Source organism: Triturus cristatus, chromosome 4_2, assembly GCF_964204655.1.
Source record: "Triturus cristatus chromosome 4_2, aTriCri1.1, whole genome shotgun sequence".
NCBI lineage: Eukaryota > Metazoa > Chordata > Amphibia > Caudata > Salamandridae > Triturus > Triturus cristatus.
Window position 1 is genome coordinate 182,268,882 of NC_140586.1, and position 15,465 is coordinate 182,284,346.

Below are 15,465 nucleotides of genomic sequence, written 5' to 3' on the forward strand. Positions count from 1 at the left end.
GCCCACTGCGTGCGGGTCCCTGAAAGGTTATACTGGGTAAACCTTCTGTACCCCGAGACATACCATTCCATCTGAAAACTGGTACATTTTTAATATTGATAACAAGCATAAATACAAACAATATGTGTGCAGGGATTTCGCTTGTTCTTACTATATATTTCCACTGTGACACCCACAACCACCACCTCTCTCAAAATAACTTAGCCGACCTGCCTAGATAAAACAGTGGGAGGGAGAGGGGCACAGCTGGCAAGTGGCTCCGTATATATTGAGTCAGCCTGCCTTCTGAGCCAACAGAGCACTGCATTGTGGGACTTGTAGTTTCACCTTTAACACAAAGTATGGTTAAAAGAAAACTGAGGGTGCGAAGTTCTGTTAAGTTAAAGAGCCAGGAAATGAGGACGCTTGGCTGGTATCAGCATTTACCACATAGGCTCTTTAAAGTTGCTTGTAGATACTGATATTTGCCTTCTTAGCAAACACAGCTCTAATTTATAAGATAGAGTCACCAATATGAGAGCAGACTACCGCTTCACCTGATGTGGGATTTGCTACCACCACACACACCAAGAGCAAAAGCTGAGATACGTAAGACATATTTCTGCCTTTTCAGCAGTTGAATCCTTCTGACTCAGGTGCCTGTATAGAGTGCAACACCTCTAAAAGCAGTGGCTCTGCACTCGTCACCAGTCACACAGTAAATATAATGTCAAGTGCACATATAGAAATCCACTTCCGTGACGTGTAAGGGTGGAGCCTAAATAATGCTGCTCCAGTATGCAGCGCATAGTGGCTTCTCCAACAAGCTCTCTTAGCCAATCACTATCTCAGTCCTTCCCATGTCATCACATTCCATTCGTCGAAGCAAGATTGGAATGTGATGACATAGGGTCGGAACAAGGCACATTACAACATAAGTTAGTAAAGTCATGCGGCATGATGTTTCTTTTTGGTTGTTTACACGTTATGTTGCCTGCGTGGGTCACTTACTAAATCAGTTGTTAATGGAAATGTTGGTTATTCACTAGTTACGTGTTATTTTTGTCGTGCTATTTGATGCTATTATTGTGAGAGGTTATTTGCATTGTCAATTGTGTGCATTTGGGTATGTTGCCCCCAAGTTAAGAGGCGTGCTGGAAATCTGTTCAATAGTTACGTGGCACGTTGGTTCTTTGCTTTGCCACTCATGGTATGACGTTTTTGCGAATGGAGTACATTGGGGGATTTGGGATGGGGCTGCCTGCACAGGTGCACCCCTGGGGTGGCCCCTCTCCTCCACACCGAGCTTGCTGCTTCTAGTGGCGGGAAGTCTTCGCCGACGATCACCGAGTGCGCTTCTTCTGAGCACGAGTCGCGCTTCCTGCCTGCACCGGCCCCCCCAAGGCTCTGCTTTTTTTCTCAGCCAACTTCCTTCCTCTTTCAACTGCCGATTGCGAGAGGAGAGCACCAGTGACACCGAGGGGAACAGGGTGCTGAGAGGATCCGGACAACGAGGGGAGCGCGAGTGTGCTGCGAAGACCCGACCTGACCTAGGAGAGCGCCTTCGACCCAGAGAGTACCGCCCAAGAGCGTAAACTCAGACAGGCACTAGTGGGTATGTACAGCGGACACACTGCGTCGTGTATTGCCCGTTCGCGGGAAACGGACCCTACATCCAAAAGCGTTTATTTTTACAGGCGTTTTGTATAGTGCAGACAAGTCCCGCTTTGAAACTAGGCGCTGTGATATGAGAAAATCTGGAATAAAGTTCAGAAATGGGCGAGGATATGTAGAGTGCGGTCGAATGTGAGGGGCGTGGCGCACCTACTACGGCCCCGTCCTCTGTCGCAGTAAGAGTTATAACCGTGCCAGCCCAGGGAGTTCTGTCTCTTCTCACCGGGTGTGGTTTCATGAAGGCGCTCATGGGAGGGGGCCTGGTCCCCCAGAGATTTGCCGTCATGCGCCTGTCGTTTCGAGGTCCGTTTTTGGATATAATGCAGACTGCATCTAAACTTCCCGTTTCCAAATATCTATATACACTGAAGGTGGGAGGTTACAGCCAGGCGTAGAAGGGGGCAGTTTGGTGGCGGTTGCAGGATTTGAGGGGAGCGTGCAGTAACTAGAGACAGATTGTAAGGTTACCATCTAGTATAAAGCTCTCCGACCCCCCCCAACTTCGCGCATATATAAATTAACAAACACATAAATAGCCAGGTGGGGGCGGCCCGTGGGTTGCTCAATACACGGAAGTGTGGGAAAAGTGGGTGTTACCGACAGCCGGCTGGCCAAGTGCAACCAGGAAGTTACTGGTAGGTGTGGCGGGGGGGGGGGGGTACTTGGTTATAGGCGGGGGGAACCGGAGTGGTCAAAGGTGGAATACAAGATACAGGCAGCTGCGGTTGGTTAAATACGAGGGCGTGGCGCGGTGCAGGTACAACCAAGGTGGGTGTGTGGTAGCAGGTAGCGAAACAGTGTATCTGATTTGGAAATTCCCTGCTGTGTGGGTGGGGGAATGAGGCCTCCGAGGGCCACTGTTCTTAAAGATACAGACTGAAGTCTGTTCCCTCGTGGGGCTGGGCAGGCATCCACGTGCCTGACTGCGAGGGGCGGGGGCTAATTTCACCCCACTAATCCTCTCTGTCCCGTGTACTTTTCCCTAATGGGATTATCAGGAACCAGGTGCAGCGTTTGGGGGATGGGAGGTCGTAGGGCGTGGGCAGAGCACCAGCCACTGTATGTACTTCCTATTCTGAGGGGGGCGTGTCTCACAGGGATTGAGCTCGAGTTATGGTGAACCCAGCAATCTGCTGTCCCATTATGGGTGACCTCTGACCTTTGTCCTTCTCGATAAAGTATAGCATATATACTACAGCGTATTGTGGCTTCACCAGTTCAAAGGGATCTGTGCACTTTTTTGCTGTCTGGAGCGCCTCTATTTACTGCAGTTTTTGCTGAAAGCAGAGTTTGAAAACAAACATACATGTCAACAATTTGGAAGAGGAAAGTAGGAGATTTAAAAAATAATAATAATCTTATGAATGTATTTCTCCCATTGACTAATATTACGGCCTGCATCGGGTCTATCGTATGGGACTTGCTAGTGTGCTGCTGCAGGATCGGAAATCAGAAATTCAAATATAAATTGTTTCCATAGCTCTCTGGAGTAGAGTGAAAGCGCTATGGCAGGAAGAGAAAGCGTGACAAAAATCCTGTATCCCTGCTTGCAGGAGCAGCAGGTTACTTACTGGTAGTGCAGAATCCGAGTCACACAAGACCGGTCCCTGCAGTCTGAAGCCCGCAGAAAAATCAGGTTTTTGGATGCAGGAATCGGGAGACTAGCCATGAAATCTGTAGTCTCCCGCCTGAATCGGGAGGATTGATATGTATGAACAAAGGGCAATAATTGCCTGCTTGTGGTTCCAGGCTTTGCTTTCAGACAAACATGAGTACTCACAAACATTCTCCCAGGGGCCAAAAAGTTTGGTCTGTGGTGTGACCGAGGGCCACAATGATGCCAGCAGGGTTGCAGTCGTGGGTAGAGGGTTCTTAGGGGGTTGTAAGGTAGCATAGGAGGAGCGAAGCAAGAACATCTAGTGGCTGAATTGTGCACAGTATGAAACCAGACAATCTGGGATCAATCAGGTCAATGTGTCAGAGCGAGTACCCTGTTGGGTGGGGGTTAATGGTCCGAGGCCTCGGGGAACCTTTTATAATAAAGTTTGTCTGAAGGAGTATCTACTCGCTCACGACAATGGGAAACCCCTTCCCCATTCTGGTTAGAAAGACTAGGTCAATGTGTCCGAGTGAGTACAAAAATCACTTTCTCTTTGGAGTAAAAGGTTTAGGCTTTGTGGCATAGCAAGAACCGTGATAGCCGTTTAGACTTTATACTTCGACGACGGATGAGATAGGACCGAACACAGAGCAACCTACTTACTAACTAGAAGCCGTACCTGGCCCCTGGGAATTGATAGGTCTTTTCCCTTCATACAGCTGAACATCTTGAAACGCCCTGAAGAAGCCCCAGGCCGGATGGCCATTGTAAGGGGGCGAAACACATGTTGGCTATCACGGTTCATGCTATGCCACAAAGCCTAAACCTTAATAAATTGGAATTTACTCCAAAGAGAAAGTGATTTTTATACTCGCTCGGACACCTTGACCTAGTCTTTCTAACCAGAATGGGGAAGGGGTTTCCCATTGTTAGAGAGTAGATACTCCTTCAGACAAACTCTATTATAAAAGGTTCCCTGAGGCCTCGGACCATTAACCCCCACTCAACAGAATCTGGGATCAATCCCAGCTTCCCCACTTGACTAAATTGTGTGATCCTGGGTAACTGTTTAATTCCACTTCGCCTCCTTTTTCTCCGTTATCACATATAAGATGATCTCGAAATATACAGGACGTTAGTATGTGTGCTATACAAAGACTTCTCTTGGGTTTGTTCATGTATAATAGCAATCCAACACACCCAGAGGGTACACATAAGAACTGACTTGCCCCTTAGTTTTTTATTTGTAGTGGTGTCATGGTAGGGGGAAGCACAAATGTTTCTAAATTCATGTTGGGAACTGTCACTTACAAAAATATTTTGCAATGTGCTCATATAATCCGTGGTATCAAGGTGATAAGCTTTTGTGTGTTAATGAAATATACTTTTAGAATGAAGGCGCTACTAAAGTTAAGTGGTGCCGAACACCTTAGTTACTTCCTTTCTATAACTTCAGTTAACCTGTAAGTAAATGTTTGCCTGTTCGTCTACGTTTTTAGGTCTCGCCTGACCCAGCACATGCGCTGGTCTGGCAAGACATTTTGTGAGGGCTCCAAAAAGTGCTACCAGGCCAGCCTAGAGCTACAGTGTATGTGCGCGGGCGCGCGAGTCGCGCTTTACCGCGATTACTTGCGCGGCCGCTTTGATGTTTGATCGCGATCACTTTCGCGGCCACTTTGATGTTCTCCGTGAGGCTTCAATAGATTGCAGCAGTTAAAACAAGCATTGGCATAGCCAATAGGTCTCGCTTTTGGGACCTTATAAGTGTTTAGTTATGCAACTGTTGCATGGCTAAACACTTATAAGGTCCCAAAGGCGAGACCTATTGGCTATGCCAATGCTTGTTCTGAATGCTAGTGTGCAGTCATGGTAAGAGCTGCCCAGTGCTGCTTTTTGCCACGAGGCCCACTAGCGACCCCCAGTCCATACTTTGAATATCACTGTCCTATCTGATCTCCGCTGTGCCTTGCCTCCTTCAGTGTGTCCTTACCTCATTCGTAGTCCTCCTCATCCCACTCCTTACTGAATACTGTCAGCAGAACGTGCATGAACTCAAAGGACTGCACAGGTCCATTCTGCGTTGGCGTGATGCCAAAAACAATATATTGTTTTGTTGCTGCAGTACAGAGATGAACTCCTGTTTTATGCACATGCATTTAATTTAACCTGATATTTCTCTGAGTTAGTGCATTATTTTAGAGAGCACAGCTTATGAACTGAACAAGGCAGACCTAGCTCACAGTTTCTTAGCTGCAGTAGTGGAAAATACAGCACTAACCCCAAAGTAGTTTCAATGAATTCACTTTACTCGCTGGGGTTTTCTCCATTACAGTTCTGAAGATATCTAAAATGATATTGCAGTAACCAAATCTATGAACAATTTGCATTTGGTCTATAGGAAATTTCCATCAGGGAAGCCCCTCTACCTCTTTCGCTGTGTGCCCAGTACTCACAGATCGAGCTCCTTCTAAAACTCTCGCACGCACACCCTGAGGGAAGCAGAGCCAGGGGGCATAGCGTCCATTGGTGCAGCAGGAGCAGTGGCACTGGGGCACAGAGGCCTGAGGTTCCCACTGAACAGTGCTTAATTTGAGCCGGTGGTTTCCGGTACTCAGCACTGGCACTTAATCATCAACACCGGCGCTTTCAGACTTCCAGTTCCGAAGTCAGCAGCTCTAGCCGTAACAACTCATCGTCCCCAACTACAAGTGCTGCTGTGAGTCACACGTTTTGCCACTGTTTAAACTTAATCCGAAGAGTAATTTCTTGGACCGGCTAAATCCCTGCTTCCCACCTGCCTGTGACAAGACCACAGCGCAGGAGAAGGGGAGCACAGATCCACTGTCAGTCTCACACAGAAGAGGTGGTCAGCAGGAGAAGGGCGGCCCTTTCTGCACCACTGCCCTGTGCTGGTTCAGCCATTAAGCTTCATTAGTGGCTGCATCACAGCGCTGTATTGCGTCCATCATCTGAGTAGCGCTTTTGAGTTAGATTTCGGTCGTTTTTGGCTGGCTTTGGGCTAAGGGAATGGGATTGAGTGCCGAAGAGACTGTCTGGCCAGGCTGAATTACAAAATCAGCACTGTAAGGCCTGAGTCGCACGTGCTGATTACTATCATATCACAGACGTGTTTTTTTGCAGTTTTATGTAACGCAAATGTTACTGAGGATGGTATGAGCATCAGTTACATTACACATGGTCAAATTCTTTTTTGGGGGCATGAGGAAATTCAGTTATTCTCACAGAATCATAGGATTTTGAGTCGACGCTGAGGCTCGAACCTGGTTCCCCAGCACTGAAGTCTGCAGCTCCGGCCTTCACGCCACATCCTCGCCCCTCTTTCATGGTTAGTAGATGGTTCTGTTTTAGGTGGCGCTAACAGGAGAAATGGGCTGGTCCAAGCTGCCTCCTGAGGAGAGCCCTGGCTCCTATTTATTTATTTTTTAAAAATTAACCACTGCCGCTGAACCCTGGTTATTGCTGTATCTTACCATTCAGACAGCAGCCACAGGACCCATTTCCATCCTTGCTCTAGGGCTCGTGACACACTGGCTATGCCACTGAGCAGAGCCCGCCTGCCCCAGAGAGGGGCGTCCTACCTGAAAATGCCCTATGGATTTTGATACCTCCAGGAGGGAGGATACCCCTCCTACAGATAAGAGACCGCCTGTTGCAGAAGGAAGAGAGAAGTGTCCTGTGGATTCTGATACCAGAGCAGAGATCTCCTGCGAGAGACGCCATCCCACAAGGAAGTGCCCCATGAGCTCTAATACCTGGCAGAGACCAGGGACCGCCTTCCACAGAAAGGGGGGGGATTCCACTAGTGAACTCCTAATACCTGCCAGAGAGTTAGGCCCCCCTCTGTCACAGAAGGAGGGCATCCCACCATAAAGTGCCACATAGATTCCAAGAGAGAAAATACCCCTTGCAGAGGGGGCATCCCACCAGGGAGTGGCGCCCAGGCAGCCACAATTAGATATGCAGTTTCCATCAGATTCTTTTAGCCGAGAGTGGCTGTATGTTGCGCCATTAGTCTGCAGTGTACCCCTGGCCGTCTGCAAGCAGCCCTGCCAAGTAAAACGCATCAGGCGTTAGACTAACGCATTTTAGTGTGGTGGTCCGCATCACCACACTAAAATGCAAAGTCAGGCCTTATAGCGCCGTGCTATAATACTAGTTAACTAGCAGTCCTATTTGAGCAAGCAGTAGCGGCGCGACCGTATGCTTGTTGACGTCGCTCTGGCAGAGACAGTGTAGATGACAGTGCAGTACTTTGCACACTCACTGTGCAGTGATGACTGGCTGCTGAGAATGAAAAAAATATATGCAGCCTGCCTGGGGTCTCAGCTGCAACGCCTTAATAGCTTTTCTGGTGCATTCACTGTGGCGGCTGCTTTCACATGACTGCAAAAGCAATGTGTCCATCGGCGAGCGGGTGCCGCACGGCAGTTACGGATTTTGATTCCACTTGGGCGGCAGCCAAGGCTCGCTTTGCGACCAGACCAGGGTCTGTGACCAGAGGTGGTTTAGACTGTCACCGCAGAGAGGCTGCCGCGTGGCTCACTGAGGTGTTAATAGTTCCAGACAGACACTGAGCCTGTAGCTCTGCTCCCTGCTCAGTCCTCAGACTGGTGCTGCGGCGGGCAGCGCTCGGACCACTCAGCTGCTGACTCAGTAATGAATTGATTCTATGTGCCGGAAACCACGTGGGGCAGAGCCTGGGCAGACTCTGTGTGTCAAGTATTCATGCATTTAAGATTGATTGCCAGGGGCTACTTCCAGTCCGGCGCAGGCCGGCTATTGGTAGGATCTGATTCAACAATTGTCCTGGCCACGCCCCCTATATTTGCTGCTATGCCGTCCAGCAACAGAACACCTGTCCGGCCGAGGGAGCGTGGCAGGATCGGGATGCTTAATTTCCTTCCTGTGCCCGGGTCCACAGGACTTTATTGCAACAGTGCACTGCCGCCCGGCAACAGAACAAGCATGAGCCGAGTGAGTCAAAGACCAGGGAGATGCTGAGTGACTTTAAAAGGCACACGGGACCATGGCTCTCATAACAGCAGAGCTACAGGTTTAACTAAGCAGCTGAGAGCTCCTCTCACTGCGTCCGTCGTGCCTGAGACAGCCAGCGTCTAATCTCTACAGCAGCTGAGCCAAGTGTGAGCTGATTATGGTTAATAAAGGATCAATAGGTTAGTGCCCTTCCATTTCTGGTGCTTTGCAGGAGTTTCAAAATCTTAGAGGTTCTCGTTGCTCAAATGGGTGTCCTTTCTGATTTTAAGACGTTTCCCTGGTCTTAATTGCTTGTTTTTGCTTGCACAAGCTTCACTAAGACTGTCACCAGTGAAGCTCTCTGCCCGGCAGCCATTTGTGAACAGACATCCTGGGTGAGTCACCCACTCTCTCTGACTCTTCACTGAAGTTCACTCTGACCGCTGGCGCTGATCGCATATCTTTTAATAATAGTAGGCCGTAATTCCAAATAGTTTACATCAAAGTAAGGCAGATTTTTCATCATTTGTATTTCAGACATATGAAACTCACATAGATGTCATGGGTTTTAGGTTAACTTGCTCCATCCACAAACGGCGAATGAATCGCGTGAAATAATTTGAGATGAACTGTGTGTGTCAATTTCTAACTCCTTTCAGTCGTAAAACCTAAGCTGTCAGTATGCCATGGTCTATGGTGCTGCTCTGAAGCCCTGCACTAAAGCCAGTCTTCAAATACATATCTGGCGCAATTTGTCGAGGTCATACGGCAATAAATGGGCTTTAGCTTTGAGAGCTCGAACAATGCAGCCTAGATCTCACAGAAGAACAGAAACAAGGAAATAACAGGGAAAATGCACTCTTTTACATGATAAAATCTAAATTGGTTAATGCAATCACTGCAGAAGGGTTTCGCAGGACTTCAGACGCTGAGGCGGTCATCTTGAAGGTAGTAGGTCAGCGGGCCAGCTCCCATGCCCCCGATGCTACCTAGGCATGCACCGACGCGAGCACTCATAGAGAAGTCCTCCTGAGGCTCAGCCGGGAGTGACCCACGCTAGTTCATGGTAAATTGAAATTGCGATCTTGCACATATTCTGTGCTGCTATTTTTTTTAAAAGAAACCAAACTATTTTTAATCCTTGCACTTTTGCTTACTTTGCACACTTCCCACGCTCAGCTAGAAGTCTACCGTAAGGTTTTCGCAGGACTTCAGACGCTGAGGCAGCCATCTTGAAGGTAGTAGGTCAGCGGGCCAGCTCCCATGCCCCCGACGCTACTTAGGCACGCGCCGACGCGCGCACGCAGCAGACGCGCCAAAGGCAAGCCCATCTGCGCCCACCCGCGCCAGACATGCTGCCTTTCCTAAGAGGGGTATTACCACCTATACTCGGGAGGACCTGCTTGAGCTGACGACCTCTGTAAGTGGGTGTAAGCAGGCTGATGAGCTTACTGTTGAAGGCCCTTTCTGCTTTTTAAGGTGTGGCCTTCAAGCCACATATACCTTCCCCAGGTGCCACCGCTCGCTTAAGCCAAGGTTGCATGCGAGCATTCTTAGTCTGAACTGTCGTTCATTAGTCAAACATTATGCTCATGTATTTGACCTACTAGAGGAGGCCTCTCCGGATGCTCTTTTTCTTACTGAGACATGGCTCTCCGATGTCACGACAGTTGAACCCGGCTTGGCGCTTCCTGCAGGCTATAGGGTTCTGTCGTAGAATAGAGCATCCAGAGGGCGGGGTATAGCGATAATTTATAAATCCTGTTATTCTTGCTCCTTCACTAAACAGTCGATTATCGGCTGTGAGAGTGCCTATTTTAAGATCAACTTGAGCCCAAACTACATTATTTATGGACTCCTTGTGTACCGACCTCTGTGACCTTCCCCATGTTTTAGAGAGGCCCTTGTAGATATGATTAACATACTAGCAGTTGATACCGCCAATTTTACGGTGCTGGGAGATTTGAACCTCCATTTAGATAACACTGAGGACACCAATATAGCGAGTTTCGTAGCTGACCTTGCAGCGTGCCAGCTGCTGCAGTTGGTCGTAGGCGCTACGCACACCGTGGGTCACTTATTAGACCCGGTCTACACTAATATGTCCCATATTACTATACGTGCGCCGGCTAAGATGGGTTGGACGGACCATTTTTTGGTCTCTGTGTTCCTGCATGAAGTCACTCCCGCCCAGTCCAAGGGTCGGCCGACTGTGTTGAAGCGACCCTGGTATAAGCTGGACTGGGATCAATTTGAGGTTGGCCTCCTGGATACTCGGCCCGATCGGCCGGAGGACATCAGTGAGGCATACGGGCTATTCTCAGATTGTATTAGGCGTCCATTAGATAGCCTCATTCCCAAGAAATGGTCAGGTAGTCGTGAAACTAAAACAAGACCCTGGTATAACTCGGATCTCGCTGACATGCGTAAGGGATGTAAGAAGCTGGAGTGGATTTGGAGAAGGGATTTCTGCACGGTAGCTAAGGACATTTAGAGGGCAGCTATTAAAAAATATCATAAAACAATCTACCAGGCACGAGCGTCTTTCTTTTCTAAGCAAATCCGCGAAAGCGCTAATCCCGCTAAGAGCATGTTCTCTATACTTGCCAGTTTGCAATCTCAACAAAATGGCGTTGGGTCTACTATCACGTCTAATCGGCAGTGTGAGGAGCTGGCCACCTTTTTTGTTAAAAAGGTGGACGATATCTACAGCTCCTTCCCAACCGCACCCAGCAATCCATCGGCAGCATTTTGCTATCAGCAGCTAAATACTCTCCACTCTTTTCCACCGATTTCAGTGGATCAGCTGCAATTGCTGGGTAGCAGGATTAAGTCGGGTTCTGCTGCTGACCCTCTTAAACCTGACCAATTCAAGAAGGTATTTCCAACCATTCTACCCTCTCTGATTCAGGTGATTAATAAATCTCTTAGTACTGCTACGGTGCCCAGGGTCTGGAAACAGGCTAAAGTAATTCTGCTGCTTAAAAAGCCTGCTCTTGATCCAACTAAAGCAGAAAGCTATCTGCCCATTTCTCTGCTTCCTTGGGCAGCTAAGCTCACAGAGGCATACGTGAACTCTCTCCTGTCGGACTTTCTTACCCTCAACAACATACTGGACCCCTCACAAAATGGCTTCAGGCCAGGTCACAGCACAGAGTTGGCTCTCCTGGCTGTGGTCTGCCATGGATGCGGGGCAAACGTCGGTGCTGATCCTGTTGGACTTAAGCGCTGAGTTTGACACGGTATCACATAACATTCTGTTGAGACGCCTGGCGGAAGTAGGTATTAATGATCAGGCATTGGAGTGGATTGCCTGATTCCTTCACGAGAGGTCATTCTCAGTTTCATCCCCCCGTTTGTGTCCAGTGAACACTGTATCAAACAAGGGGTGCCACAGGGCTCCTCCCTTAGCCCCCTGTTGTTCAACATTTCTGTTCAACCTTTGGCTGCTGTAGCCTTGAGTAGGGGCCTGACCATGGTCTCTTATGCTGATGACACTCAGTTAGTGGTGGCACTCTCTAATAACACCGAGCAAGAGGCCCTTAAGTTTCAGGGCGATCTTGCGGCAGTGGCCGAGTGGATGACTGCTAACTGCCTCCAACTGCATTCCAACAAGTTGGATGTATTGGTGGTAGGCAGAGACCATGGTCTGTGGAGTGACCTCTGCTGGCCAGCAAGTCTGGGCACGCCCCCCCTGCCCCAAGCATGTGGTTAAGAACTTAGGGGTTTGGTTGGACTCCTCTCTAAACTATCGAGCCCATACCGAAAAAACAGCAGGGATTTGCTTTGGACTTCTACGGGGGCTCAGGCCTTTGATGAGCTTCTTTGATGCCTCGATACGTCGGGTCATCATTCAAGCTATGGTCTTGTCTAGACTTGATTAAGCCTGTTCCCTCTATTTAGGGTCTAATAAAGCAGAGGTTCAGAGGCTGCAAAGGATACAAAACGCTGCAGCCAGAACACTTCTAGGCTTGCGCAAGTCCTGCTCTGTGTCCAGTGCCATCCGCCGCCTCCATTGGCTTCCGGTGGCTAGGCGCATTGAATTTAAGGCTCTATGTATCTCCTTTAAGGTTTTGAAATCTGCCACCTGCCTATTCTGGCCAATCGTCTCTCTCTGTATGTTCCATCAAGCCCCCTTCGGTCAGAGGGCCAGCATTTGGTGGTGGTCCCTCGGATAAGAAGAGTCCGGGCTGGTGGCCGCTCATTTTGTTATAGAGCTGCCACGCTTTGGAACACACTTCCTGTGCAGATTCGGGGTCTTAATAACTATCTGGATTTCAGGAAGGCCATTAAGACGCTTCTTTTCCCCACTAACTAGCTGGTGCCGCTCTGCGATTTGTCTGTCAGTCTTTCTTTCAGCGCCGGGACGCCCTTTTGCTGGGGCAGCTGTTGCGCTATATAAGACACTCTAACATAACATGTATTGTGTGTAATCAGAGAGAAATAGAATTCAGTCCTGGCACAAGGGGAATAATGACTTCTGCATTACAGTGCTGTGACCTCCCAGCCTGTAACTGAAACCACTGTGAAAATGCAGGTTATTGTTTTAAAATGTTATTGCACACAGCATACAAGAGGAATTGCACTGTACAGGCATCCATTTCAGGGGGTTTGTAGCAGTAAAGATATTTTTAGAGCTTCTCATTGCTCAAAAGTGTATAATTTCTATTATTTATCTCTTTCCATGCACTCTTTACTTGGTTTTACTCACAAGAAAGTATCACTCAAAGGGTCACACATGTGACAGGTCAATGTCACTCGTAAGTGTATGGAAACATAGGCAATCTGAAAACGTGACAGCTATGGACTGTAAGTAAAGTTACAGCGCCCGAGCTGAGCTCTGCATTGCAGTCACTGTCTGCACAAAGTTGAGTTCAGTGTCAGTGAGGCAGGCTTAGGCTCCGTGGTGGGGCCTCTCTCACATCCTAGTGCCCTTCCATTTTTGGTGCTTTGCAGCAGTTTTAAGATCTTAGTTTCTTATTTCTCAAATGGATATAATTTCTGATATTTATGATTCCCTCGTCCTCATTAGTTGATTTGGCTCACAAGAAATTGTCACTCGTAGTCATTGAATGTCTCTCATAATTGCACAAAAAATATGAAAATGTCACACATAAACAATCTGAAACCGTGGCAGCTATGTGCAAGCCTTTGGTGAGGGGTGGCGAATCCGGGTACGGAGGAACTTAGAAGCACTCACTCGCTGCTGCCAAGTGAGACCTATTCACATGTGATACTTTGATCCCGTCCTGATACGTCTCATGCTAGCACTGGTGACGTTTTACTTATAATAAAATCAATTAGAAAAAATTAGACTACAAGTCCCAAGTGCAAAGTGCTGTTGGTAGGTCAGGCCCAGGGCTGGACTGGGAACCCAAAGCAGCCCTGGCAATATTCTCGGACTGGCCCCTGAAGAAGAACTGTCTGGGCCCCAGAGGCAGGAAATGCTTGCCTGCTGCTGTTGTTACTGAGGGCTGATATTGCAGCACCACTGCAAAACCGGCCCTAAATAACAAAACCACCCAACTCCACTACAAAACCGACACTTCCTTCCAGTCTCCCGGGGAAATGCCTGATACCCGCTACGGCCAGTCTGGCCCTGGTCAGGACTGGATGGCAGTGCCACATATCTCGTGGCTTCATGACAGCCTTGCGTCATCCTGACCCAGCTCTCTTCCCTGTTGACATTAACCACCGGCATGCAGAAGGTGTGATCACGCCTTGCAGTGGGTGAGACATGCAGCTAAGCTTCTTCCAGTGGAGGAGCCATGGGGCTCTAGAAGGGAAATGAGCGAAATTGCATCGGTGTTTGAGCAAGCGATAAGAGGCCACGGATCAGATGGTGTGTCTTTTGGTGGTTAAGATTTTCTGAGTTTCTCCACCACTTCCTGTTTCTAGCTCCTTTCCTCTCTTGGGTCTTGCACCACTGAACTTCTTTCGAAATGCAATGCTCCAAAAACGGGTAGAAGTTTTTCCAGAACTTGAGCTTTTGTGAAGCCTACATGCCATGGTTGTACTGCCAGTGAAAATTGGCCGGGGCACCGGATTAAAAGTGGCCCACATTAGCAAATCAGATAGAAGAAAAGTGCTACACATTTGCCAATCAGGTCAATTATAAACGTTTAAAGACACACTGTAAAAGTGTTTTACAAGGTTGAGTGACTACATGCATTTGTGCTTACTGCAGTCAATGTTTGTAGTAATATCAGACAAATCAATAAAAACTGGCCCACCAGACCTTAAAACAGGCCCACAAACAGCAAGAAACAGCCCAGACACTGATCTGTGAGACTAGCCCATAGGTCACTGGCAGATTGCCATACAGGTCAGTCTTACCTTGCTACAGGCTCTTTTTCCAGAATGTTAAGAACGTCTGAGAGTATTCTAATTTCTCTAACGGGATCTTGGAAAGTTCTCTCAGAGCTGTTGTGTTCGGAAGTTTTTAAATTGAAGCATTTTAAATTGTCAGGACTTACTGCAGGTCCCAGGAAACGTCTTGCAGGTCTCTGAAAAGTTTTTGCAGGTTTCTGAACAGTTCTTGCAGATACCCGAATTTTTCCCAAGTAGGAACTTTTTGCAAGGCTCCGAAATTATAGCAAGTCTAAGACCTTGCAGCTTCCTGGATGGTTCTATGAACTTCTGCAAAGTTTTTGTAGGCCCTGAAAAGTTAGATGAAGTCCATGCAGGTCTCTGAACGTTTTCCAGGTCTGAAGTTCGTGCAACGTTTTCAACTTCTTCATGATCTCTGATGACCTTTTGCAGGTGAATTCCTTGTGTCTCTGAGAAGTTTGTTTGGGTGTCTGAGAACCTCTCACAGGTCTCTAAAATCACTTGCTGATATTTAAGAAGATTTTACAGCTTTTTTAGAAGATCTTGTGGTTCTCTTAAGAAGTTATTCTGGGCTTCTGATGAGTTCTTGCAGGACTCTGTTTCCCTTGTAGGTCTATGAACTTGTGGCAGGCCTTTAAAGTTCATACAGGTCTCTGAGAACATTCAGATTTCAGAAACGTTTGCAAATCTCCGAATCTCTTACATGTCTTTGATCTTTTATCAGGTTTCTAAACCTTCTTGGAGGTTTGTGAACGTGTTACATACTTATGAGATGTTTTTGCTGGTTTCGGAACTTTTTGAAAGGCTCTGAAGTTCTTGCATGTCCCCTTATCTCTACCAGATCTTCAAGAAGGTTTTGCAGGTCTCTGAAAACTACTTACATGTTC

General features: G+C 47.9%; 1 protein-coding gene across 7 annotated transcripts in view; it reads left to right on the forward strand.

Moving 5' to 3' along the window:
* The first annotated feature begins 847 nt into the window (after window positions 1–847).
* The window catches only part of ARHGDIB (Rho GDP dissociation inhibitor beta), a 103,207-nt gene continuing 88,589 nt past the window's right edge, over window positions 848–15,465 (forward strand). The window contains exon 1 of one of the 7 annotated variants that reach the window (XM_085601013.1): window positions 848–917. Coding sequence is in view for 3 of the 7 variants with exons in the window: in XM_085601016.1 (XP_085457142.1) it covers window positions 1,890–1,956 (67 nt within the window). In the remaining 4 variants the exon portion in view is untranslated. The other 6 variants (XM_085601012.1, XM_085601016.1, XM_085601010.1 and 3 more) reach the window with 6 other exon arrangements.